This window comes from Simochromis diagramma, unplaced genomic scaffold (genome assembly GCF_900408965.1).
Source record: "Simochromis diagramma unplaced genomic scaffold, fSimDia1.1 OVJJ01000205.1, whole genome shotgun sequence".
Lineage (NCBI taxonomy): Eukaryota > Metazoa > Chordata > Actinopteri > Cichliformes > Cichlidae > Simochromis > Simochromis diagramma.
In genome coordinates, this window is record NW_024386782.1 from 16289538 (window position 1) to 16316037 (window position 26500).

The following is a 26500-nucleotide window of genomic DNA, read 5'->3' on the forward strand; positions in this document are numbered from 1 at the left end:
GAAGTGGATATGGTTGTTTACTAAATAGTCACCTGTGTTTACACGAGGCACAAAGTAAACAACATATTTATCAGCCTCATTAAAGGTGATCACACAGTAAACTCTGTTTAAAGCTTTCCTGTGTATGTTAAAGAAATACATATTCATCAGGTCTATAAGATCTATTGAAATTGCCAAGTGGAAATGCCAAGGATAATTTCAGGTTTAAAAACAGAATAAATGTGGGGGAAAATGTGAGTTACTCATTTTAATAATTTCCACATCACAGGCATTAGTGCAGGGAAAGGGAAGCTGTCAGGGCGGCAGCATACACTACAAGGTGTGACAGGTGCCTGTGCAGTACTTCTGGTGACAACAAATTAAGGTAGAAACAAGGAACCAGTGAATCAGCAGAGTTGCTGTAGTTTTTTCTGTGTTTAAAGGAGTTTAAAGTTGTAAAAGCTTGGTTGGATTTAACGACACTGAGAGACATTAAGTGCTCAGATCTTTTAAAATGTAGTTGTTATTAAAACGATTCATGTTCAGTTGTTTTATTTATTAAAAAGTTTTCTTTCTTATAGGTAATAAAAACGTGTTAACATGTAGGCAACACAGCACTGAAAACTCTTTTCTGACTGACACGTTCAAACATAGAGTTTACAGTAATACTTACATTCAGTTGCCTCCACTCTTCCATTGATGCATCGAACCTTAGAATAATGTTCAAGCCACCAGCTTTCTTGTTTCACACACTCCACTTTCTTTTCCTCACCATTTTCTATGTGCACAGTTCCCACAGATTTGTATTCAGGATTGTCATCGGTGTTGACAGCACAGAAGTTAGCTGGACACAAGAAACAACCATTAAATTAAAATTTCTCCCCAACGCTTTAAGAGATCGTTAAAAATGATTATCATTGATGTGTTTATACCTCTGCACTCAGGTAAGTTTGACCACATCAGGCCACTGCTGATACACCTCACTGTTTCTGGACCCACTAATCTGTACAAACGTTGGCATCGGTATGTCAAATAGTATTGTGAAGTTTGCTGGGCAACAGCATTTTCAATAACAGGGAAGTTTCCGCAATATTGAACTGAAATGAAAACGCAGGAATATTTCTGAAAACATATCAAACTGTGGCCGAGGTAATGCACTTAACATTCTGATTGGTCAGCATGAATAAATTCAAGGAGAAAATAATGTACTTATTTACTTGTTGTATAACGAAGACGTGTGTCTCCCTCATTTGAAGATCCTGAAAGACACAAAACAGTTATTTTGCTTTGAGATTAGGCCAATTTGAACATTTTCTCTATTATTATTTTATCAAGTTTGTCAGTCATTTTTATGTTAACAAGGTATTCATGCTAGAGAACTTTTAACCCCCACTGAGACATAATGTAAATCATAACCTACCTCCATGTCCTGGCTGGATCTCACTGCCAGCAGATGCACTGTCTCCGTCTCCTGTTTCTGTAACTGTTGATTCAGTATGTTCACCACCTGGTCTGGTTTCAATCTCTGACAGAGAGATAGAAAATACATCACATATTCTACACACACTACATATGCATCCAAGAACTTTTACTGCTCAAAAACACCCAAAAATAAAAGGATAAAGTCACTGTAATATGTATTAAATTACTGTTTTTTTTATTTTTGTATTTTATTAAATTTCACTATGAACAGCAGAAAAGACTGTAAACAGACACTGACAGTCCACTTCCTGTTTAAACGTGCATCATTTGTAGACTGTAAACTTCGATTGATTGCAGAATACTTATTATTTTTTATTTCTTATATTTCTGACCACCTGATCATTCACCAAACATTCTCATTCATTTGTGCACTGATACAAGTTTCATGTAATCAGTTGTTTTTAAACTTACTGTGGATTATTGCCAATTCATAAAAAGTAAATACATAAATGCAGATCTCATTAAACAGTCAGCTTACTGCATGTTGGCACTGCTGTCCAGTTTCCCTGTATACAAACAGATTTCTCGGTGTGTGCAGTGTATCCGTCTTCACACTCATACTGCACTTCTGAACCTGCTGCAAACACTTCCTGGTATCCATGAATGATGACTGCATGGGGGATTTTAGGAGGTGCACTGCATGCACTCATACTTCCTGTAAAAATAAAAAGTCATGAATAAAAGCAGAAAAAAAAGTGTTGAACAGCTAACTGGAGTCAAACATGTAGCAGACTTACTCTCACAGACTGGTGCAGAGGACCATTTTCCATTTCCACAGGTAATGGTGGTGAACTGGTTTTGGTGCTCAAATCCTCCATCGCATGTTATCATTAGTGTACTTCCATCCTCATACCAGCCGTTTGAGATTTTAGGGTACTTTCCATTGGGAATAGTTGGTGGAAGGCAGCTGCTTTCATCTGAGGAAGAACAGACCAGAGTCACCATCAACACTTTGAGATTTCACAGAGTAACTTTTACATTCATAATTAAAACTTTCTGACTGCGAACAGCAACATGTCGCATTAAACGTTGTGAAGAGTTAATTCAAGGAATTACTGGAAGAGAGTTTTTTTAATTGTTCCTTTAAATCTGAGGAAAACCAGACAAAAGTCACCATCAACAGTTTAACAATATTAACTGTTGGGGTTCAGGGTTAGTGTAAGTGTTCATAAAAGTCACGATCAATGACAAATTCCCATCTTAACCATGAAGACAAGCAACATGTATTTTCTTTTTAATTATAATTTATGTTTTATTGGTTTTCTTATTTATACAACATGAACAACAATACAACTTAATCACAGTGGAGGGGAAAAAACAAAACAAAATAAATCAAAACAACAACAAAAAAAGAACAAACAGACAAAAACAAAACAAAAAAACCTAACAAACACGTATTTTCTTGGAAGAAATGCAATTTTCTTTTATTCGTGGCAGAATGATTCTTGACAGGCTTGGACTTCTGTGATTTGTGGTATTTAACTTTAAAACTCCACAAACAGCAAAATGTGTCCCTGCATGAATGGTTAATTCAAAGAGAATTAGGAGTCCCAAACTCTGATTTGTATGTCCTGTACCTCATAATATTATTTTTTATTTAGTTTATAACTTTTTTAGAGTAAAATTAAAGCTTCACCATCCTGACATAAGATTGAACATTGTCTTTATTTGCTGATCAGTCTGATTTTTAGCTTATTTCTTATGTTTTCAGACAACTGATTACACAATCTTTTAATAATATATATATATATATATATATTTATTTGAGCTTTTAAGCACATTTACCATTCCCAGTATAGACATATATATGTAACACTTACCTATGCATTGCGGTTCATGAGACCATTGCCCATGTTCACAGGTACTGGTTGCCCACCAACCCTCCACTACAGGTTTATATCCGTTATCACAGGAATAAGTGATCGTGGTTCTGTCAGAGTAAGTCTCTTGTTCGGGGATAAAATAACCATTAAGCCTGGGAGCGTCACAGCGCTGTGCTGAAATACAATAAAAACAAACAAACAAACCCCATAAAAACGCACATTAGATATATAACCAACAACTTCAAATAAATAAATAAATGTCCTCACTGAGAAGCACTCCAGGAAATAAAATCAGGACAAATCCAAGAGACCTGAGACACATTTTGCAGGAATTAATTCACAAAGCAGAGCAGAGTAGAACCTTGTTCTTCTAAACCAGTTAATAATTAGTCATCAAAGCCTAAAAGTTGGGAAACAGTAAACATAAGGCTGAGTAATTCTGGCTGTTGTTGAAATCAATTCACAAATAGACACTGCGTGCACATTTTATAACTGTATAAAGCTTAAATTGGGGTCCTTACAAATGCACACAAAGTACGCAGACACACATTTTGTACACATAGTGAACGTCAAGAAAACACCGCTCAGTTGGAACTGCTTGTATTTATTTCTTTCCTCCTGCATTTGTCAGATAATGTTTTTGTACAAAAATCTATGAGGTTATTTACAGTCCAGGTTTCAAACTGACTTCCCGGACAGCCGTAATCAGAGTTCAACATTGTGAAACATCAAACAGCAGCCACGTCAACGGCACAGACGTTCAGCAAAGACTGAATCCTAAAGCCAGAAACAAAACAAGCAAAAAGGATGTTGACTGTGTTCAGTAATATTGTTATCATGATATTTGTTTTGCGGTGAAAGATTCAGTTCTTATTGATCCTTGCATGCTCTCTATATTTTCTTTTGAGGGACATGTGTTGGGTAGATTGAAGTAAAATTAAGTAAAAGGACAGATGTTTAAAAAACAAAATAGCAATGGATGAATTACATATGAGTTTTAGTTTCCTACTATTCTCACTCTATTGACAGCTGGCTGAGAGCTCGGAGCTTTCTCTGGATAAATGTGACATCTCAGGGGAATCACAGGACAGCAGTTTATATAAATTGTTAGATCCTGACACATCACTATGCTGATGAATATAGGCTTTGTTACAGCGTCTTAAAACCTGTGCATCATTTTTATTAATTACTATTAGTTTGTTGTCAGCGTGCTCTGCAAGGCTGCCGGTGTTTATTAAATTCAGTATTACATATTAAAAGAATACAACATTAATCTTGTGAAGTGTGTTTGAGTCTAATTCAGGGATGTCAAACTCATCTTACATTGTGTGGCACTATAGCCCACTGATCTAAAGTGGGCTCGACCAGTGAAACTGTCCATCGGTGAAAAGAAGTTTAGTTAAAAATCAAAGCACTGAGACGTCGTAAGAAAGAAAAACAAACGACTATTTGAACAGTACAACTAAGTTTTTCCACATAATACAAAAATGCTGCTGTAATAAATGAAATAAATATTTCAGTGATACTCTTTGAGCATAAATTGGAATAAATAAATGTGTAAAATGACTAAAGAAAATTGGCTGATTAAATTAGCTTGTTGCCCAGATTGTGCAGTAATTATAAAACAAGAACGTTTCTGTGAATTCAAAGAAATTGTTCTATTTTCTGGGCCCACTAAAAAGTTTCTATATACTCAATATTGAAAAGGCATGAATTTTCTAATTTTTCCTTTTTTTTTATTTATTACTTAATTACTTTGGTGGACTATGAATAGCCACAGATCTTTATCAGCTGCTTATGTCAGCAACCTGCTCTCTTCTGCCCCAGGTGATGATGTCATCAAGCTGCTCTCCTCTGCCGCTTACAGGTCCGCTTACTTAAGATACCTGCAGCATAATCTGGGATAAACTGGAGCTAATGACCATAGTTTAAGAAGTAGTTTTTATTTAATGAAATAAATACCTCAAGTGGAAATAGAATAACATTTTTAGACTGTTGCTTCTACATTCATAATGTTATAATCTTTAAATGTTAACTGTTTTTCTTTTTTTTAATACCTTGAGCTGCAAGAAGATGGGATGAACAGCAAGTTCCACAGAAAGCCGTGCCTACCGCACACTCCAACTCACAATGAACGATGCTATGAAACACCCAACTGCTGATTCAGTCATAACTAAAGCAAGAAAACTGGTACATGCTGTAAGAGATGATCAAAAGGTGTTGCAAAACTCTGTTCTGGGATTGTACCACTCATTGGAACAGTACTTTTGACATGTTGTGACGACTGCTAGAAACCAGAGCTGAACTAAACCAACTGCTTGAGTAGCTGGGGATGGACACACACACAAGTGATTGGGCCCTTGAAGGAGACGTCTGGAGAAATGTCTTTTTAACAGATGAGACCAAAGTGGAGGTTTGGCCATAATGCACAGCAGTACCTTCAGCAAAAATCAAACACAGCCCAAATATTTCAACCCAAATGTAGAGCATGCTGGTTTAAGGGTGGTGATTTGGGCTTGTTCTGCAGCCACAAGAGAGAGGCACCTTGCAGTTGATGAACTCCTCTGTATGCCAAAGTTTTCTAGCGTCAAACCTGAGGCCGTCTGTCTGACAGCTAAAGCTTCTCCTAAGTTAGACCATGCAACAGGATAATGACCCCAAGCACAGCAGCAAATCTACAGAATGGAAGTCCAGACCTTAACCTGACTGAAATGCTGTGTATCAAGGATTGCTTGCAAATGTCAATGAATTGAAGCAGCTGAAGTTAGTGCTGCTAACTGCTGGATTTATAAACTACTCAGTCATAGAATGATTGCGACACTGAATTAAAACACTAAATGTGATTCAGATTTTTTTCTTTTGTATATGTTATTTTACATCCAGTGGTTAATTTATGCTAAAGAGTATATATTTTCATTATGGTTAACAAAATTTCGGTATAAAATCTGGATTTAGATACATGTAAGCCTCTTGTGCATTTTGTGCCTGGCGCTTGCAGTGATGTACTGTCACATAAGCCAATCCTAATTACACAATGAGTGTAGGGGTGGGCAATATAAACGATATACGATAGAAACGATATAAATTTGGCCAATAGAGATTTTGACTAGTGATGGGTCGGTCGCGAACGAAATGGCTCTTAGAGCCAGGTCTTTGACGTGAACGACGCGAGCCGGATCCTTATCGCGAGCCGTGGGTTGTTTTTTTTTTTTCTTCTTCTTCTTTCTCTCACCCTCTTCTCTCGCACTTTTTTTCCGTTTCACTCAGCACGCGAGCCTTGTGCTTTACGCTGGGAAGAGGGGGGGGCGGTAGTTACACTCAGTAGCACAGGAACAGAGCAGGAGGGAGAGACAGAGAAAGAGCCAGGGACAACAACGTCACATTAGAAAGGTATAGTAATCATCCACAACTATTTTCAGTTGCAGATGATAAAGGATTCAGAAAGTTTATTCATGCAGGTCCATATGACAGAGAATATGCATCTTCTTTTTGTTTTCATATTATAATTTATATTTAATTGTGTTGTGGTTTGCAGTGTTTTGTGTTGTTTCACTTTAAATTTGTAAAAAGGAAAAAGCTGAAAATTTAAATAGTTCAAAGTTGAACTGGGAATAGTTGATTTTTGTATTATATGATTTATTTATTACATTTTATGTGGAGTGAATAAATAAAAGCATATTTACGGTGGCCCCTACAGACAAAGCACATACAAACTTCAAATCACGTACGAACTCTGAAGCACGTACAAACCCTGAAGCACGTACAAACTCCAAAACACGTAAAAACACGTACAAACTCCAAAACACGTAAAAACTCCAAAACACGTAAAAACTCCGAAGCACGTACAAACTCCAAAACACGTAAAAACTCAGAAGCACATAAAAACTCAAAACACATACAAAAGACAACAGAAGTGCTCCAGGATGCTAGGCCCAGTGTTGAGCTTTTGTTACCTAGTGGCTACACAAGCCAGCAAGTACCAACGACCGGATTTGGTGTGTGGTAGTAACAGGTAAATGAACATTTTTTTTTTTAAATTATTTGACTATATATGAATGGTTGTGTATAAATACACAAACAATACACATATGCTTTCATGCTTTCAATTGTGTAATTTAAGTGATCTAGGTAGCTCTGATTTGGAAGTTCAGTTCATGCTAGTGTTTTGGAGTTTGTATGTGCTTTTTGGAATTTGTACGTGTTTTGTCTCTAGGGGCCACCGCATATATTTATATATAAACATATATAAATAAAAACACTTTTTTTTTACATTAGTACTTCCTTTTGTGCATAATTTTATATTATTGTTAATAATAAATTAATTAAAGCAACAAAACAACCTGAAGAGCCGGTTCGGAGCCGAAAGAGCCGGCTCTTTTTAGTGAGTCGAACCAAAAGAGTCTGTTCTCTAAAAAGAGCCGGAAATCCCATCACTAATTTTGACTATGGTCGTGTCCAAATTCATGGGCTGCATCCTCCTGAGGCCGCATTTGTAGACCGATTACGTCACAGCGACGTGCCGAAGGCTGTCCAAATTCGTAGACTCCTCCGAATGCAGCCGACAAATGCGTCCTCCTTTTCCCGAATTTGAAGGATGGGTCGGGTGTGTCCTTCGTGGCCTACCATATCCCAGAATTCATAGCGCGGTCCAGCCAAACTCCAGTTTCCAACAATGGCGGCCGCTACTAAGTTTTAAAATTACTCATACTAATCTTTCTGAGTCACAAAATAAACTTTTAACATATTTTCAGGCGAGAAAGTACTTGTGTAAACATCAAATATCTGCTCGGTTTATCAAGATATCGCATATTTGCAAAAGTGCTTCGACGTTTTCGGAGACGTCTGCTACCCACCAGCTCGATAGCTAGCCGGGAGCTCGAGGGTTACTGATGCGGCTGAGAACGGCACAACTCCCGGCACATCATTTTCAGATCACCGCGGACTTTCGCTGCTCGGGTTAAACGTAATATATAAGTCACTTAGACAACCTAAAAATGTTATTGTTGGGCTTTTTTCAGTGTTTTGTTTGTGCGTGAGTAAATCGGTTTGGCTGAGATTAAAGTTATTAGATTAGATTAGATAAAATAAAACTTTATTAATCCCCCGGGTGGGTTCCTATTTGGTTTTTACACAGCTGACTAAACGTCAAACAGAAAACTGATTAAACAGAAGTATGAGACAGTCGAGAATTTACGCCAGTGTCCTGTTATATTTTAGATAGCAAGGAGCAGACGGCTGAGTTTATTAAACTCCACCGAGACAGCGGTGTTGCTAATCTGAAGGCTAGACCGTCCAATTTCACGGCCGTTTACTTCCGGCCTACCCGACCTTCTGAGGACCCGGTCCACGTAGACCGCGAAGGCCGGGTCCTCTGGAGGATGCAGCCCATGAATTTGGACACGACCACTATTGCGCTATTGCGATAGCGCATGTTGATGATGTCATCAAGCTGCACCTGTTTTGGTCGAAAGCATGGCGGCGGCTAAAACTATTATCGTCTGCAAATTATGGTGACAGTCATAGCAAAGAGATGAAGCACTTTTGAAATATGGGGAAAGCCAAAAACTGTGCTTCCTCCACTTCCGTAACATTGATTCATTAATGTTGAATTCTCTCGCAGCTGTTCTGTTCCCATATTGTTGCAGTATATTAATTACTAACCTTGTATTGTGGATGAATAATCTCAGTTGTTCTCCTGACTGAAGTTTGGCCCCTGTGTAGCATCCTGCTATGCGATTGCATTTGTCCCTGACCACCAGAATCCCTCACGTTAACTTTTATTGAGTGGAAAAAAGTTGGCGTTCATCCTCCAGCTTCACTGTGCTAATGTTATGCTAACATAGCTGTGTCGCTAGCAATCACGTACCACAACACTATATACCAGGTAGTCCAACTTCAGTAGCCCTGCAAACGCCACTGCTGTTTAGTTTTCTGTCTTCATTTATGTTGGAAGTGGTAGCAGAGCTGTACGTTTTAATTCGTTTCAAAAATCGTCTTCTTCTGTTTCGTGTGTGTGTTTTTCCATTTAACCATAAAGTAAACACAGACAGGGTCAACATAAGTATGAAAATAAATTAAAACACACGTGCGCACAACCCCCCCCCCCCAAAAAAATGAAAATTTGGTTACCAGTTCAGAGTTAAAACACACAAAAGAATATCTTATTAATACAAATGTTATAAAGAAATAAAACAGCTCTCTGATTTTTCTTTGTATTTTTGTTTTGGTTTTGTTTGTCTTCTTGTTTTATTTAATTGCTTCTGGGATTTGGATCTAACAAGTAGAGTATTCATATTATGCACACATACAAACACACATGCAGCTATCACCCATTTCTTGTATTTATACTTAAGACAACTTATTCTTGAACGAATACATCGATCAGTCACATGTAAAATGTAGCCAATTGTGTTTATTGTTCCACCCCACCTCCCTAACCTGTCTGTTCAAAAGTGAACACAGGTTAGGGAGATGATGGAGGAAATGGTGGGGGTTGTAAAGAAAAGGGTAAAAGAAAGGTAGAAGGGGAAAAAAGAGGTAAAAAAGGGATAGAAAGGAGGAAATAGAGGAGAGAAAACCCCAACAATCCCCTCTGAGCAAGCACTTGGCGATAGTGGATAGGAAAAACTCCCTTTAAAAGGAAGAAACCTATGACAGAACCAGGCTCTAGAGGGAGCAGTCAACTGTCAGGACTGGTTAGGGGGTGAGGGTGAAAAAAGAGAGAGAGAGGGAGATGGGGGGGGGGGGGGGGGGGAGATGGGGAAGGTGTCAGGAGTTAAAGGGACGGAGATGGGAGAGAACAGAGGAGAGGTGAAAATTAAGATGGAACAGAGGTGGAGGAAGACGTGTTTTTTTTCTTCAGTTCCAACCATTTACATATTGTCCTAAAATTGATGCCAGTGGGCTTATAAGTGGTTGGTGTTAAAAAAGCCCCAAATATAAATATGAATTTTAGGACACGATGTTGAGACCAAATTAGGTGAAAAGCCGAAGCAGCCAGTTCCACTTCTTCTTCTTCTTCTTAATTTGCGGTATCTCTGGCAGGCTCTTAACTTCGGTTTCGAGTTCAGCCACCTTGGCAGTAAGCATTTTCTGTTTATCTCGTAGCCTTTGCAAAGATTCCTGGACGCACAATGCAGTCCTCTTTTTCTATCTTTTCTCGTTGTCGGGTGTCTTCTTCTTTCAGAGTCTCCTGCAGAGACATTGCAGTCGATGGTAGCGAGTCCTCTTTCTCTATCTTCTCCTGTCCTCCAGTGCCATTTTCTTTCAGAGGCTCGGATCTTTGCATTTTATTTGCATCGGCAGAATTTTGTTCTTTTTGCTTCTTTGTGACTTTAAGGTAGGAAGCTTTGGCTTCTTTCAGCTCTTGGTCAAGAGACTCTACCTTCAAATCATGAAGGGCCTTGTTGGAAAGCAGCTGGGATTTCAGGTCACTGATTTCTGTCTTGAGTGACTCCTTCTCCTGGCTATGTTTAATGGCCTGCTCTTTCAGCTGTTTCTGGAGCATCTCTATCTGCTCTCGTTGATTCCTACATTGGACCTCCAATTCAGCCTCCTTAGAGGACTTTAGGCCTACAGAGTCGGCGTGTGAAGTGCCTGTGGTTGGAGTGGCAGACTCCACACACTGCTCTGTGGTAGGGTGGCTGATTTGGTCCTGCACGGATAGCATCACCTCATCCAGTTTCAATTGCTTGATTGTCATTTGTGAGAGCCTCTGTTTCACTCTTGTTATCGGGCTTATTTCTAGAAGCCTCTTCCAGCTGCTCTATGAGGTCTTTAATTGTTTCCTCATGATTTCTGTTGTTGTCGTACATTTGTGCATGAAGTTTGCTCTGCTGAAACTGGTGATAAGAGGCCCTCTTGTTAGCACCAACCATTTGCCAATAAATGTCTTTCTGATAGTTTTGGGAGGCTTGAAGTTGCTGTTTGAGAGCAGCAATCTCGTCCCATGGATTATACTGGACTGCGCCCTGATGGAGTCTAAATCTAGTATTGGACTGATGTTGGACTGATGTTGCCTGAGTAAATGGTCTTCTTGGCTCTTCAGCCACTCTTTGCTGTTTTTGCTTTTTTGCTTTCTTTGTTTTCTTGACCGTTTCTGTTTGAGCTTGTGCCACGGGAGATTTTTCAGTATTTGGTTTTCCGGGTTTTTCAAGCTCATTTTTTGGTCCTTGCAGGATTGTTGTTTTCGGTGCAATGACCATTTTCGTTTGTGCTTCTGCCATTGTCGATGGTTCAGCGTTTGTGTCTGTGTTTCTCTGCGTCTGCCTTATCTTAGTTTTAACAACCAGGTTGTTGTGTGTTTCTGCCATCCGAGATCCACTAAAGTTGGTTGAGTTTCTCTCCTATTTAAGGATTTTTCCAGTAGAATGTTCACTCTGACATCACGGGCTGTTCCTTTGAAGTGCCATGATTGGAGCAATTCAAAATAAAATGCCTACAAACCTACTGTAAAGGAAAGGCTTTTATTTTGTAGCATATACTGATTTAACACTATAAAAGCTACTCTACAGAAATTGCAGTAAAAAATAAAGCAAAAGCAAAATATAAGTTTAATAAATGGTTGTTAAAAACCCTAACCAAAGTAGAAGATGACTGTTTAATGGAAAAGTATTCAACATTCTAGAGATTCTCATGCATAAAATTTCTTTTATAATTTAAACTAGGGCAGGTAGAAAACTTTGATATTTAGTGAAAGATGTTAATGAACACTCTCCAATAAGAGTTACTGAATGACTTTAGGCAGTGAGATCATGGTGTTTGCCGAGGTGACAGAATGTCATCTATGTTTTGTTTTAAATTCAGTTTCATTGCTGAATCTAAGAAACAACAGACTTTAATAGAGGTTTACTAACTTTTACTTTTTACGGAGCCCCGCAGGGGACATGGGAGAAAAAAAAAATTAGGGAGAAAAAAAAAAATTAAGACGGACTTTTGCGAGATCTCGCGAAAGTATTGCGAGATCTCGCGAAAGTATTGCGAGATCTCGCGAAAGTATTGCGAGATCTCGCGAAAGTATTGCGAGATCTCGCGAAAGTATTGCGAGATCTCGCGAAAGTATTGCGAGATCTCGCGAAAGTATTGCGAGATCTCGCGAAAGTATTGCGAGATCTCGCGAAAGTATTGCGAGATCTCGCGAAAGTATTGCGAGATCTCGCAAAACTCCAACAATGGCGGCAGCTACTTAGTTGTAATATTACTCTTTCTGGATCACAAAATACACTTTTAAGATATTTTGAGGCGTGAATGTAGTTGTGTAAACGTCAGATACCTGCTCTGTTTACAAGACATCACATATTTGCAAAAGTGCTCCGACGTTTTTGGAGATCTGACACCCACTAGCTCGAAGCTAACGGGAGGTCGAGACCTACTACAGCCGGGAGGAACACCGCTTTCCCGGCACATCGTGCCTCGACCTCCCGGTCGGCTTCGAGCTGGCGGCCACTAGCTCGAAGCTAACGGGAAGTCGAGACCTACTACAGCCGGGAGGAACACTGCTTTCCCGGCACATCGTGCCTCGACCTCTCGGTCGGTTTCGAGCTGGCGGCCTCCGAAGAATGCGGCTAAAACTTTTGCGAGATCTCGCAATACTTTTGCGAGATCTCGCAAAAGTCCGTCTTAATTTTTTTTTTCTCCCTAATTTTTTTTTTTCCTCCCTAATTTTTTTTTCTCCCATGTCCCCTGGGGGGCTCCGTAACTTTTATATCTATTGTGGAAAAGCCTGTATATATTTAGCATAATATATTCCAAGCATGCAAACTAGTATGCAAACTAAAATTCACAGGAGAGCTTATGAGACCACAAACACTGTTGAGATCCAGTTCAGAGACACAGGTTTTGCGGAGGTGAAGCCTAGAGGACAGGTGGCAGCTACAGATTTGCTCATCTGCTTTTTTCCTCACAATTTCCACATTATGACTAAACGAATGCAGGTATGAGAATCAGGCACAGGCTGTGTTCTGAAAGGTGTCTATTAAAAACTGTATTGAATTTATATGTATTACATTTTTAAAATTAGAATAACAAATTGTGGTACATGTACATGCACATGTGGTCTGTGCATGTACACACATGAAGAATTTGACATTGCAGCATCTATGAAAGTGTTCATTGGGTAGAACTCACAATCCAAACCTCTACTCGAAAACTGCCTAAAAGACTAGTTTCAATATTTAAACAGTCATTTGTAGATGTTCTAGGTATGTACAAACCCCCCAGCTCCACTCTTTTAGCAGACAAAGCAAAACAAAGACGTCTCTGATGATGAAACATTGAATTCAAACCTCAGCCAGCCGTCAACAATTTAGGGATTCAGTGTGCACATCATGTATTGAGTGCATTCAAAGTTCAAAACATTTATGGACAGTTTGGTGTTTAAAGAGCAATCAGCACTAAAACTGTACAAAGAAAAGAAACATGTTTTGTTGTTGCTCTGCAGGTTCTGGTTGAAGTGTTTCAGAAAGGTCGTGTTGTCAGTTGGGTTCTCTGAATACTCTGCACACTTCCTGATTAAATTACAAATAAAAAAATATTTTTCAAACTGCTGTGTAAATGTTATTCACAATTTAATATACTTCTTTGAAATGTATATATTTGAAAAGTAAATCAAAGAATTACACTTACATAAAAAATGTCAGCTGTTGGACAACCTAAACATAATGAGACAAAAGCAACAAAGTGAGTTTGTCAGTTAGAAGCTCAGATCCAATAAACTTTATTAGTGAGGACGGATTCACTGCATTCAAAGATAAACCTGTGGAGGAAAATCCTCTCTGTTCTTAAAGAGCCAGACTGCTTTTATTCTTCATGTTTTACTTTTATTCCATATTATCATTTGCTGTCAAGACTGCTTGCAATCATAGACAATGACTCCCACTCCCTCCATAACACACTGCACAATCTGAAGAGCAGTTTCAGGAACAGATTTCTTCAACTTCACTGTCAGAGGGAACGTTACAGGAGGTCGCTCCTTCCTGCTGCTATCAGACTCTTTAATTCATCCACTTGGGTCAGATCCACACATGCAGAACAGGATTAAACACACCTAACTGCACTCTGTTACTTTTGTACACCATAGCATATATTTGCACACATATTTTATATTTATATATATTTATGTTTGTATTTATACCTATATCTCTATATTTATCTCAATATTTGTCTAATAATGTCTCTGACATGACATGAGTTTGGCTGTTGGAAGTTGGAGACGACTCTATAGGCAAACATCAGCTGCAGCCTTTCACAAATCAGCAATGTTAGGTTTCTATTTCATTATGTTCCTGTGTGGGAAATGTTTATTTACTTGTTTTCTTTCACTATTCTTCTTGAAATGATGTGTTAATTAGATCCTGGAGAATGAAGTTTCATGTATGTTAGCTGTTACAGGAAAAAAGAAACTGAAAGAAAAACAAGTTTAGATATAAAGAGATCCTTTATGTACTTACATGTGCTCAGAAATATTCTTCTATTAGTGCACCGAACATTGATATAATAGTCTTTTGTTGTACAAGGGAAAGGCTTCGTCTCTCCTTCCCGCATGTATTCAGGTGAAGTTTTTACAAGACCATAACGAGCATATCTAGCAGGATCCACCACACAGAACGCTTCTGCAAAAACAACAACAAGTAAAAACCAAACATAAAAAGAATTTTAAGAACATTTTTAATAAACTTTTAGAGTGAAAATTATTTTTTTGATACCTTCACAGGTGGGTAGTTTGGACCAGTGAGCATCACTGTAACAACTCACAGCCTCTGGACCAGCTAGTTTGTAATAACGATTGCACTGGTATTTCAAATGCATTGGACCTTCTTCCACAATTACAGCATTTTCAATGTATGGGCGGGCTCCACACGACTGAACTAAAATAAAAGAAAGTGAGTGTAACAAAATGATCATTGTTTACTCAGCTGTTTAGTTTTCCAAATCTATCAATTCCTGTACAACGTGCCGAACCAATCAACATCAATCATTTCTGCAGTGATCAACGATTCATTCATTCATTAACACTGGCTTCTAACTCCAATCCAGCTGCTTGTTGTCATTCATATAACTAAATTAAATATATAAACTGAATTTGATGTATATGCTGATTAAGTGGAAAGGTTGTGAGCAACTTACTGTTTATTGGTATAAGACTGTTGTCTCTGTTATTTGAGTCAGAGGTGCTAGAAGATGCTGCAGGATACAGAGCAGATAACGCACATATACAGACAACACATCAGTCAGCTTCACTTTATAAACTTCTTTGACTTATAAATCAGTCCTGCTGCCAGCTGTACCTCCCTGATATGTGATCACAGTGAATCATCCTGTCCCCAGTATCCTCTTCTGTCACAACAACCCTCTGCATCTCCTCTTGCACCACATCCATGAGCTGAGGTCTTTCTCTTTTCTCCCTGCTTGGCAGCTCCATTTTCAGCATCTTAGATCTCTGACTTCATCTCCAAATTGAGCAACCTGAGCTGTTCCTATGATGCACTCATTTCTTCAAATCTTGTTCCTGGTCACTCCTGATGAAAATCAACTCTGATGCCTCCAGCTCCTGTCTTTTTATCAGTGCCATACATCAGAGCTGGTATCACTACTGTCTGGTAAACCTTCCTTTTCTCTCTTGCTGCTATCATTGTGTCAGAGTTCACTACGAGACAGTCACCTCCACCCACTCCACCCTGCATGCAATCTTCTTCACTTCTCTTTTGCACCATCTGTTATTTTGGTTGACCCAAGGTATCTCCACTACTACTTCTACTCGTTGCATCTTTACTTTTCCACCTGCATTATCACAGTTCTTTTGTTGGTACATCAAAGAGTGAAAGTGTCAGGCCAGGACTCTGCAGTCTATTAACACCTACATGCTAGTGGACATGAGGGGGTTCACTTCCTGGCGTTCCAGGAGGAACGCTGGTTTGAGTGGGGTGTGAAGGAGGCCATTTACGTGAAAAGGGAAAGACCATCTCTGATTCGAGGGGGGAGCCTAAGGGTACATCTTTCAGCATCTTTCTGTGATTTCAGTGCTGTGATTGCAGCCATTCCCCAACTCTCTGTGAATGCTACTCATAGCCATTGATCAATGGTTTTTGATCAGTAGTTGTTGATCAATGGTCATGACAATTTGCATATTAATGATCAAGAAAATGGTTTAATGGTTTAATGCTTCCTCTGCCTGCAGGTTGAGAGGAGTTATTGTTACAAATTTGTCAGTAATGGTGCTTAAATGCACTTCTGTAAAGATCAAGACACATCATTGATCTATACTACATGGATACTATATTATTATTATATTATGTTATAGTGTGTCAAGAATTCTAATTCATGTCCACTTACTGCAGGTCGGGCCTTGTGTCCAGCTTCCTTGTGTACAAACAGATTTTTTGTTGTGTGCTCCCTCTGCAGTGTATCCATCCTCACACTCATACTGCACTTCTGAACCTGCAGCAAACACTTCCTGGTAGTCCTGATGAACGATGACTGCATGGGGGATTTTAGGAGGCACGCTGCACGCATTCATGCTTTCTGTAAAATTAGATTTAGACTCAAAAACGTTATTAATCCCAGAGCAGGGCCGTTTGTTTGTAGCTTATTCACAGGATCAAACCCACAAAACCTACAGTCCTTAAACACTAATCATAAAAACTCCTGTGAGTTGAGTTATGGATCAAAGAAAAGTGAGGACCTGCTATACTGTAAACAAATGACATAAAATGCCTTTATTAACAGCATTGGTCTCAAATTTGTTCTGTGTTGACCAGTATTAATTTGGTTGACCAATAATTTTCATCATAGTGTGCAGACTGTGGTGTCCAACCGGATACTTACAGATACTTTGCAGTTAATCCAAATTGCTATAGCAAGAGTACTATCATCATACTTCTCCTGTATCATCTTCCCTTTATTGGCTCCTTTAAAATGCAGAATTAAATTTGAAACTCCTCCTCTGACATAAAAGGTCTTAAATAAAGAGTTAAAGTTTCTAAAAGTAGAATGGGAGGCAGCACTTTCATCTATCAGGCCCTTCTTTTGTGGAACCTGCTCCCAGTTTAGATTGAGGAGACAGACACCCTCTCTACTTTTAAGATTAGCAGTTTAAGGATCTTGGAAAGAAGGCGACCAGATTTCTTTAAGTGGGTGAGCAAAGAAAGAAGAGCTATTGGCAGGACTTACCTATACACTGTAGCTGATGAGACCATTTTCCATTGTGACATGTGCTGGTTGCCCACCAACCCTTCATTGCTAGCGTACGTCCTTCGTTGCAGGTGTAGCTCAGCTTGGTGCCCTGAGAGTAAGTCTCTTGCTTTGGGGCAAAGAAGCCACCGTCCAGTGTGGGAGCATCACAGGCCTGTGTGGTGCTCTGTGCTGAAACACAACACTGAAGTAAGTGCAAAACATTATCAACCAGTGTAAATGTTTGTCTGTGAAGTTACTTGTTGTTCTCACCGTGCAGCACTCCAGGAAACCAAGAAGAGCAAATGCAAAGTATTTGATGCACATTTTTAAATTGTCCAACAACAAAGCAGCACCAGCAGTTAAAGGTAATCCACATGAGAACCAGCTACTTATCACAACTGTCACCCGAAAGTTTGTGCAATCACCTTGGCCCTTCCCATTTTGTGGGATGGAAAAAAGTTCGTACACATTGAAAACAACTTTTGAGAAAGAACGGGAGAAAACCCCCCAACTGTTTTTCCATAAACTTTTATTCAAATATGTTTTTTATTGAGGTTCTTTTTAAACATGAAGAAAAGAAATATGAAAAAATCCTCAGCAACTCAGAAAATGAACCGTTAAACACTAAATAAATAAACAAATAAATAACACATTTTAGAATTCATAAGTAAATGTTAGAGCTCTGATCTAAAACTCATGAACTTCTTTCTTTTACAGATAATTTATCGAGACTGGGGTTTTCCACAGCTTCTTTTCTCAGGGCTTTTGTTACATATCGTTAAATCTGTTGATTTCATGCACACACCAACATCTTCCCGATGTCTACAAAACTTCTCATCACCCAGAAAATGAAGAGAAAATTGTTGGTTTTACTTCGCCGATCAGTTTGGTTTAAACATAGTGATTTCAAATTACATTATTCATGACATTTATTATTTCAGTGCGTATTGAATGAATAGAGCAACACATATTTTGCATTGTTTTTATTAATCACACAGTGGATGTTGTGTTTGGGACATTTTCTCTGAAGCGACTCGAAATATTTACTTTGAAACATCAAATCAATGAAACTATTTACAGTCCAAATTTCAAAGTCATTTTAGATGGCCTACCACTCTGTGGCCAAGTTGCTGTCGTTCCCAATCACTTCCACTTTGTTATAATACCAATAACAGCTAAGTGTAAAATATTTAGCAGCAAAGAAATTTCGCAACTGGACGTGTTGCACGGGTGGTGCATCCTATCCTATCACTGAGCTCCTGAGAGCGACTCATTCTTTCACAAATGTTTGTTGACGTCTGCATGCCTGAGTGCTGGATTTTATAAACCTGTGGCCGAGTTTATTTTAGAAAAAGTTCAAGTAGGGACTCGGTCACCGTGATGCCTTTAACAGGCCACAGTTTAACAGCCATGGGATTGAAACTTTAATGTCACATCAAATTAGTGGCTGTACCACGCATTTAGTACATGCAAAAGTGAGCTGTGAAACATTTCTGCATCTTAGTCACTGTGAGCTTATTCATTAGGGCCCAAATGCAGGACTCAGAGGCTGCCATGATGAGATATAATAAAGAATGAAGATGCCATGTTATGAGTACATTAAGTGGAGAAAGGAGGTGCTGGGCCCAATCCAAGGGTGAGAGAAGGATACACCCTGGACAGGTCGTCAGTCTGTCTGCAGTTGTGGCGTATTAATTCAGTTCAGTTTAATTCAGTATACTTACACTTGTATACATTTTTACACTTACACCTACGTTATCATGTGTATGTTCAGTAAGGACGATCTGTAAGTGTTCATCTGTCTGCTTTCTTGGCTGTTTGGCTGCTAGTCTGTTCATCACGTCACTTCCACTTTTTCATGGTGTCCTAGTCAGTGCTGACATCATTGCTCCAGTCCAATCATCTAATCTGATCTAATTGCTTTTACTTTTTCCACACAGGGGCAGGTGGGTTTGAATAGCTTTATATCCCTTAATAAATGAAATCGTCATTTTTAAAGTGGATTTTGTATTTACTCAGGATATCTTTGTTGAATATTACAATATGAAAAGAATTTTTTAAAGCACTGCATGTTTTAAGAATACTGTATTTCAGGGTTTACACATAAAAATTCAACCTTTATGCTGAGTCTAAGAAATCATTGTCCTGTTAACATAAATTACAAATTGTAAATTAATGTCAAAAGTGTTGGGAAAAGTGGTTTTGTTATGACTTCTTCTCAAATGAGATACAGCAACTATTTCAGTCAGACTTCAGAGCTTTTCATAGTTCCTGAAAAAGATTTGTTGAAGGTGATCAATTATTTGTGACTCACATTAGATTCAGGAGATATCACAGCCCTCATTCTTTTGGACAATAGCTGCTTTCTGCTTTTGATATTGTGAAGCACAAGAATCTTTGGGCTTGGCTCAAATGTTGGGTTGTATGTTTCTTGGACCAGGACACCAAATGATGGTTTTTGTGCCGTCAGAGACTGTTTGAAAATGTCAACCTGTGAGAACTGTTAACTGTGTAACAGTGGATCAGTGTGTGTATGACACGTTTCTCTGTGTTACTGTGGTGCATCAACTCATCATCACCTCATCTGTAAAAATGAGTTCAGCCAACCTTCAGACGAAGCTGTTTTCTGCAGCTTGTATCCACAATCTCATTCTCTCGGTCACTAACCAAAGCCAACACCATCATGAAGTAAAACAAATCAATAAACTTGTGCTTGTGTGCTTACTACATTATAATGTTTCCGTTATTGTTATTTATTGAACAACATTTTGGTGTGCATAGTAAAAGAACTGTTCTACACAGTTAGCAGACAAAGCAATACAAAGACGTCTCTGATGACGAAACATTTTATTCAGACCTCAGCCAGCCATCGACACTTTATGGATTCAGTGTGCACATCATGTACTGAGTGCATGAAAAGTTCAAATCATTTATGGACAGTTTGGTGTTTAAAGAACAATCAGCCCCAAAACTGGACAAAGAAAAGAAACATGTTTCATTGTTGCTCTGCAGGTTCTGGTTGAAGTGTTTCAGAAAGGTTGTGTTGTCATTTGGATTCTCTGACTCTTTTGCAATCAGGCTGATTAAAACACAAACAAACAAACAACAGCTGAGTAAAAAACATCAAGCACATTTATTTCAAAGAAACTATATTTGTTTGAAAATAAATCAAAGAATAACACTTACATAAGAATGAAATTCATATCCAGTACAACCTAAAAAAGAAGCAGATAGTTTGTCAGTTAGAAGCTCAGATCCATAAACTTTATCAGTGAAGACTGATTCACTGCATTCAAAGATAAACCCACAGAGGAAAATCCTCTCTGTTCTTAAAGAGCCAGACTGCTTTTATTCCTCATGTTTTACTTTTATTCCATATTAACATTTGTTGAAGTTACTTCATTGTGTGTTTTGTAACCATAACAAACTGTTTTGTGGTGATTTGGGGGCAACTGGAACAAGTGTGGATGCTGCACACTAAATCACTTTGTTCCTGTGATAAAGAGTGAATCTCCTGCTTTGTGTGATGTGCTGGGACGAAGGCAGGTAGATGAGTTTGGCTGTTGGAAGCTGGGGACAACTCTACATAATACAACATGATGTGAATGTGTCATTCCTATAGACAAACATCAGCTGCAGCTTTTAACAAATCAGCAATGCTCTTTCAGTATGTTCCTGTGTGGGAAATGTTTATTTTTTTTATTTTTCTTTCACTATTCCTCTCGTTTGTGTATCAGGTCCCAGAGAAGAAATTTTCATACATGTTTGCTGCTAAAGGAAAATAGAAACTGAAAGAGTTAAAATGTAAAGAGATAAATACTTACATCTGCCCAAATATATTCTTCTGTTAGCACACCGAACATAAATATGTCTGTCTCTTGCAGTACAAGAAAAATATTTTTCTTCTCCTTCCCGCATGTATTCACGTTGAGCTACTGCAAGACCATAACCAGCATATCTAGCAGGATCCACCACACAGAGCGCTCCTGCAAAAATAACAACAAGTAAAAAGAAACATAAGTAGAATTTTTAGGAACATTTTTAATAAACCTTTGGAGGGAAAATTATTTTTAATACCTTCACAGGTGGGCAGTTTGGACCAGCTACCATCACCGTAACAATTCACAGTGTCTGGACCAGCTAGTTTGTAAAAGCCATTGCACTGGTATTTTAAATACTTTGGACCTTCTTCCACAACTGCAGCATTTTCAATGTTTGGGCGGGCTCCACATGACTGAACTAAAATAAAAGAAAGTGAGTGTAACGTAACAAAATGATCATTGTGTACTCAGCTGTTTAGTTTTCCAAATCTATCAATTCCTGTACAACTTAGCCAACCAATCAAAGTTAATCATTTTTGCAGTGATCAACCAGTTTCATCCATTCATTCATTAACGCTGGCTTCTAATTCCAATCCAGCTGCTTGTTGTCATTCAAAAAACTAAATTGAATATATAAACTGAATTTGATGTATATGCTGATTAAGTGGAAAAGGTTGTGAGCAACTTACTGTTTATCTGTATAGGACTGTTGTCTCTGTTATTTGAGTCAGAGGTGCTAGAAGATGCTGCAGGATTCAGAGCAGATAATGTACAAAAACAGACAACAGATCAGTTAGACTGGAGATATCATCTGAATTTCAGGAGCGGGACCACTCCTCCTTCATGCCCCCTCCGGCCTCAGGTTATAAAACCCCCCTTCTCCATTACCTGCTGTTCTCATTTTCATGCCCCAAACCGCAGCACTATTCACACTTCCTTATCCCCCATCGCCCATCGTTACCAAGGATGTGGTCCCTGCTAGTGAAATCACTTTATAAACTTCTTTGACTTATAAATGAGTCCTGCTGCCAGCTGTACCTCCCTGATGTCCAGTAGTTCCTCTACTTGATGAGAACAGATAACTCATTAGTTATATGGTACATGCTGCATATATTTCATTGAGACATAGAGGTGCTGCGGGAGTACGCGTTGTCTGGCCCATTGCTATGGGCCATTCGATCCCTATACAACCGTTGCAAGAGCTTGGTTCGCATAGTCGGTAATAAGTCAGACTTGTTTCCCGTGGGTGATGGGCTTTGCCAGGGTTGCCCTTTGTCACCGATTCTGTTCATAACTTTTATGGACAGGATTTGTAGGCACAGCCAAGTGGCGGAGGGCTTTCACTTAGGTGGCCTCAGAATCTCATCTCTGCTTTTCGCGGATGATGTGGTCCTGTTGGCTTCATCGGGTGAAGGCCTCCAGTATGCACTGGAACGGTTTGCAGCCGAGTGTGAAGCAGCAGGAATGAGGATCAGCAACTCCAAATCTGAGAACATGGTTCTCAGCCGGGAAAGGGTGGAGTGCTCACTCCGGGTCGGGGATGAGTTCCTGCCCCAAGTGGAGGAGTTCAAGTATCTCGGGGTCTTGTTCACGAGTGATGGGAGAAGGGAGCGAGAGATCATCAGACGGATTGGTGCTGCGGCCGCAGTGATGCGGACGCTGCACCGGTCCATCGTGGTGAAGAGGGAGCTGAGCGTAAAAGCAAAGCTCTCAATTTATCGGTCGATCTACGTCCCTACTCTCACCTATGGCCACGAGCTGTGGGTAGTAGAACGAGATCGGGGATACAAGCGGCGGAAATGAGCTTCCTCTGAAGGGTGGCTGGCCTCTCCCTTAGAGATAGGGTGAGAGGTTCAGCCATCCACGAGGGGCTCTGAGTAGAGCCGCTGCTCCTCCACATCGAAAAGAGCCAGTTGAGGTTGTTCGGGCATCTGACAAGGATGCCTCTTGGGCGCCTCCTGGGTGAGGTGTTCCAGGCATGTCCCAGCAGGAGGAGGCCCCGGGGCAGACCCAGGACACGCTGGAGAGATTATATCTGTCGGCTGGCCTGGGAACGCCTTGGTATTCCTTCGGACAATCTGGAGGAGGTGGCTGGGGAGAGGGAGCTCTGGGCTTCTCTGCTTGGGCTGCTGCCCCCGTGACCCGGCCCCGGAAGAAGATGGATGGATGCATGGATGGATGGACCCTGTCTGACACTCTCTTCACCTCCACAACACTATACACATGTGCTTGCTTTAAGGACATTCCTATTCTGTTTCTCTCCCAGGCTACTGCATGGTTTGAGTCCACCCCCAATTTTCATTTGTATTTCTTTTGTGGCTTACTAACTGGTGTTGTTCTATAACTAATGATTTGCAAGTCTTGTTTGTCAGTCAAAATAAAGAAAGATGTGTGAATGAGTGTTTTCAAAACATTGCTACAAGGTATATCTATATTTTATAAAGAGAATAAATAAATGGTTTAATACTTCCTCTGTCTGCAGGTTGAGAGGAGTTATTGGTACAAACTTGTCAGTAATGGTGCCTAAATGCTCTTCCGTGAAGATCAAGTCACACCATTGATCTGTACTACGTGGCTACTATATTATTATAATATTATGTTATAGTGAGTCAAGAATTTTAACTCATGACCACTTACTGCATGTTGGCACTGCTGTCCAGTATCCCTGTATACAAACAGATTTCTTGGTGTGTGCAGTGTATCCATCTTCACACTCATACTGCACTTCTGAACCTGCTGCAAACACTTGCTGGTACCTCTGATTAATGATGACTGCATGGGGGATTTTAGGAGGTGCACTGCATGCACTCATACTTCCTGTAAAAAGAAAAAGTCATGAATAGAAGCAGAAAAAAAAGTGTTGAACAGCTAACTGGAGTCAAACATGTGGCAGACTTACTCTCACAGACTGGTGCAGAGGACCATTTTCCATTTCCACAGGTAGTGGTGTTGATCTGGTTTTGGTGCTCAAATCCTCCATCGCATGTTATCGTTAGTGTACTTCCATCCTCATACCAGCCGTTTGAGTTTTCAGGGTACTTTCCATTGGGAATAGTTGGTCCAAAACAGGCGCTTTCATCTGAGGAAGAACAGACCAGAGTCACCATCAACACTTTGAGATTTTACAGAGTAACTATAATTACAACTTTCTGATTGCGAACAGCAACATGCCGCATTAAATGTTGTGAATAGTTAATTCAAGGAATTACTGGAAGAAAGTTTTTGTTATTATTCCTTGTGAGAGACTGAAATTCCTAGTTTGTAATTCTTAAAAAATACGATAATATAATTTTTTTATACTTGGCACAAAAACATTAAATTAAACTTCACAATTCTTCAATTGGATTTTCTTGCTTTTTATATTTATTTACTGAAATAATCAGATTTCATCGTTCTTTTTCCTCAATTGAGTTGATTTTTTTTTTAGCAAATCTAAACTAATTACATTTTTTAAGAACAGAATTTATATTGAAGCTTTAAAGCACATTCACCATTCCCAGGACTGACCTACCTATACATTGTGGTTCATGAGACCATTTCCCACGTTCACAGGTACTGGTTGCCCACCAACCCTCCACTACAGGTTTATATTCGTTATCACAGGAATAAGTGATCGTGGTTCTGTCAGAGTAAGTCTCTTGTCTGGGGAGAAAGTTACCATGAACCAGTCTGGGAGGATCACAACCCTGTGCTGATGTACAATAAAGAAAATTGTTTAAAATCCCACATAAGTCTCACATTTACAAACTAAATTTGCTTCTGTGTATAACAGAATTGACTCTTCTTACCTTGAAGCAATCCAGGAAACAAAACGAGGACAAATCCAAGAGTCCTGACACACATTTTGCAGCAATGAAAGCACGATGTGAAGGCAGAGTAAAGAGCCGTGTTCTGCTGGACGAGTTAATAATTGTTGGGAATTTCCCCCAAAGAACTAAGTAGTCAGGACACAGTAAACATTGTGCTGAGTAACTCTGGCTCTGGTCCATATTTCTTAGACATATGTTGTATAAACAAACTATTGCTGTCAGTAGATAAAAAAAAACAAAAAACAACCCTAATTAATCTCACAATTTTCTGTAATTAATCACGATTAATGGCATGTACTTGATCAACAGCCTGGTTGCATATACATTTTTTTTCAACTTTATATTTAAGCTTGTAACTGACATTTATGCAATATAATGAAGTAAATGCAGAATAAACACAAAGAATGTATGCTTAAATTCAAAGAGGATTTGTGTAGTTTTCTTCAATCTTTTAGCACAGGTTCTCTGCTGTGAAATATACCTTAAAAAAACTATGTACTAATAAGTAAGTATACACTAATATTTTAAGCTGGAGGTGCTTCGGTGAAAAGAAAAATTCCTTCTTGCACAACGTGGATAATACTTTATGTTGGTCGATTGTTCCATCTTGTTATGTTTTAAATACTCAAATCTCCCATTGAGAGGGCCAATGTGCGTTTATCATTTTCCATATTGAGTTGATTGGGTCAGCTGCCCGTTAGTGGCATATTGAAATACTGACTTTTTTTTTTACCAGTAATTTATGTTCTAGAATCGATTCTCGTATTAAAATATTGATATTTTAGTACTTTGGGGAAAATTTGTAGTTTTTCATTAACAGGAACACAGTGGAAAGAAACTATATCATTCGGATCGTCTAAATTAGAAGGAACTACTTCTTCTTACACATTTCACAGTCATATGCAAAATATGGCTGTATAAATGTGTCGCAGCCCTTTGGCGTGCGCACTCACAACAATGTGTGTGTGACGGAGTCAGGTGTGGACATATTTTACCTCCACAAACAGCCAAGACGCGGTGGCAACACCACTAACCTCGTCAAACACCTCAAATCATATCACAGAATATAATGAGCTTATGTTGAGGCGAACTGAAGAGGAGGAGAGGGACAGGTGCTGCTAGGGAGAGACAGACGTCTCTTGCCGAGTCCTTTAGTGTTCCAGTCAGGCAACATGCTCAAATAGCGCACAACTTCAGGTTTTTTATTTCTATATGATTATTCTGCATCATTAATAATAAGAACAAGTAGACTGATTCTTCTCTGGAGAGAAACCTGACCTCTGTGGCATCTGTGGTTGAAGTTTCCATAGTGACAACTGCTACAGATGGGTCCAGTGACTGTTGGAGAGGCTTGATGATGACAAAAGTTTCAGACTCTATTATTAACATGCCTTTGTTATAGCTATACTTCTCTATA

General features: G+C 39.2%; 3 protein-coding genes across 6 annotated transcripts in view; all 3 read right to left on the bottom strand.

Moving 5' to 3' along the window:
• LOC120727792 (complement factor H-like) overlaps positions 1 to 3688 on the bottom strand; it is a 29760-nt gene extending 26072 nt beyond the window's left edge. The window contains exons 1-8 of the mRNA XM_040022300.1: positions 3552 to 3688; positions 3282 to 3458; positions 2199 to 2378; positions 1940 to 2116; positions 1400 to 1504; positions 1197 to 1238; positions 912 to 1076; positions 653 to 823 (exon numbers count right to left, since the gene is read on the bottom strand). Of these exons, the coding sequence (XP_039878234.1) occupies positions 653 to 823; positions 912 to 1076; positions 1197 to 1238; positions 1400 to 1504; positions 1940 to 2116; positions 2199 to 2378; positions 3282 to 3458; positions 3552 to 3606 (1072 nt within the window). The 5' untranslated portion in view covers positions 3607 to 3688. The remainder of the gene's footprint in view (positions 1 to 652; positions 824 to 911; positions 1077 to 1196; positions 1239 to 1399; positions 1505 to 1939; positions 2117 to 2198; positions 2379 to 3281; positions 3459 to 3551) is intronic.
• Positions 1 to 26500, bottom strand: part of LOC120727793 (complement factor H-like) — a 35189-nt gene that overhangs the window by 615 nt on the left and 8074 nt on the right. The gene's annotated exons all lie outside the window — the stretch shown is intronic.
• The window catches only part of LOC120727791 (complement factor H-like), a 36228-nt gene continuing 22629 nt past the window's right edge, over positions 12902 to 26500 (bottom strand). Inside the window, exons 1-9 of one of the 3 annotated variants that reach the window (XM_040022299.1) lie at positions 25063 to 25238; positions 24786 to 24965; positions 24174 to 24353; positions 23912 to 24091; positions 15408 to 15464; positions 14987 to 15148; positions 14732 to 14893; positions 13908 to 13933; positions 12902 to 13789 (exon numbers count right to left, since the gene is read on the bottom strand). In XM_040022299.1, coding sequence (XP_039878233.1) covers positions 13757 to 13789; positions 13908 to 13933; positions 14732 to 14893; positions 14987 to 15148; positions 15408 to 15464; positions 23912 to 24091; positions 24174 to 24353; positions 24786 to 24965; positions 25063 to 25117 — 1035 coding nt within the window. In that variant the 5' untranslated portion in view covers positions 25118 to 25238 and the 3' untranslated portion in view covers positions 12902 to 13756. Of the gene's footprint in view, positions 13790 to 13907; positions 13934 to 14731; positions 14894 to 14986; positions 15149 to 15407; positions 15465 to 20285; positions 20533 to 20639; positions 20669 to 21277; positions 21440 to 21530; positions 21693 to 21963; positions 22021 to 23911; positions 24092 to 24173; positions 24354 to 24785; positions 24966 to 25062; positions 25239 to 26500 lie in introns of those variants that run through there. The other 2 variants (XM_040022298.1, XM_040022295.1) reach the window with 2 other exon arrangements.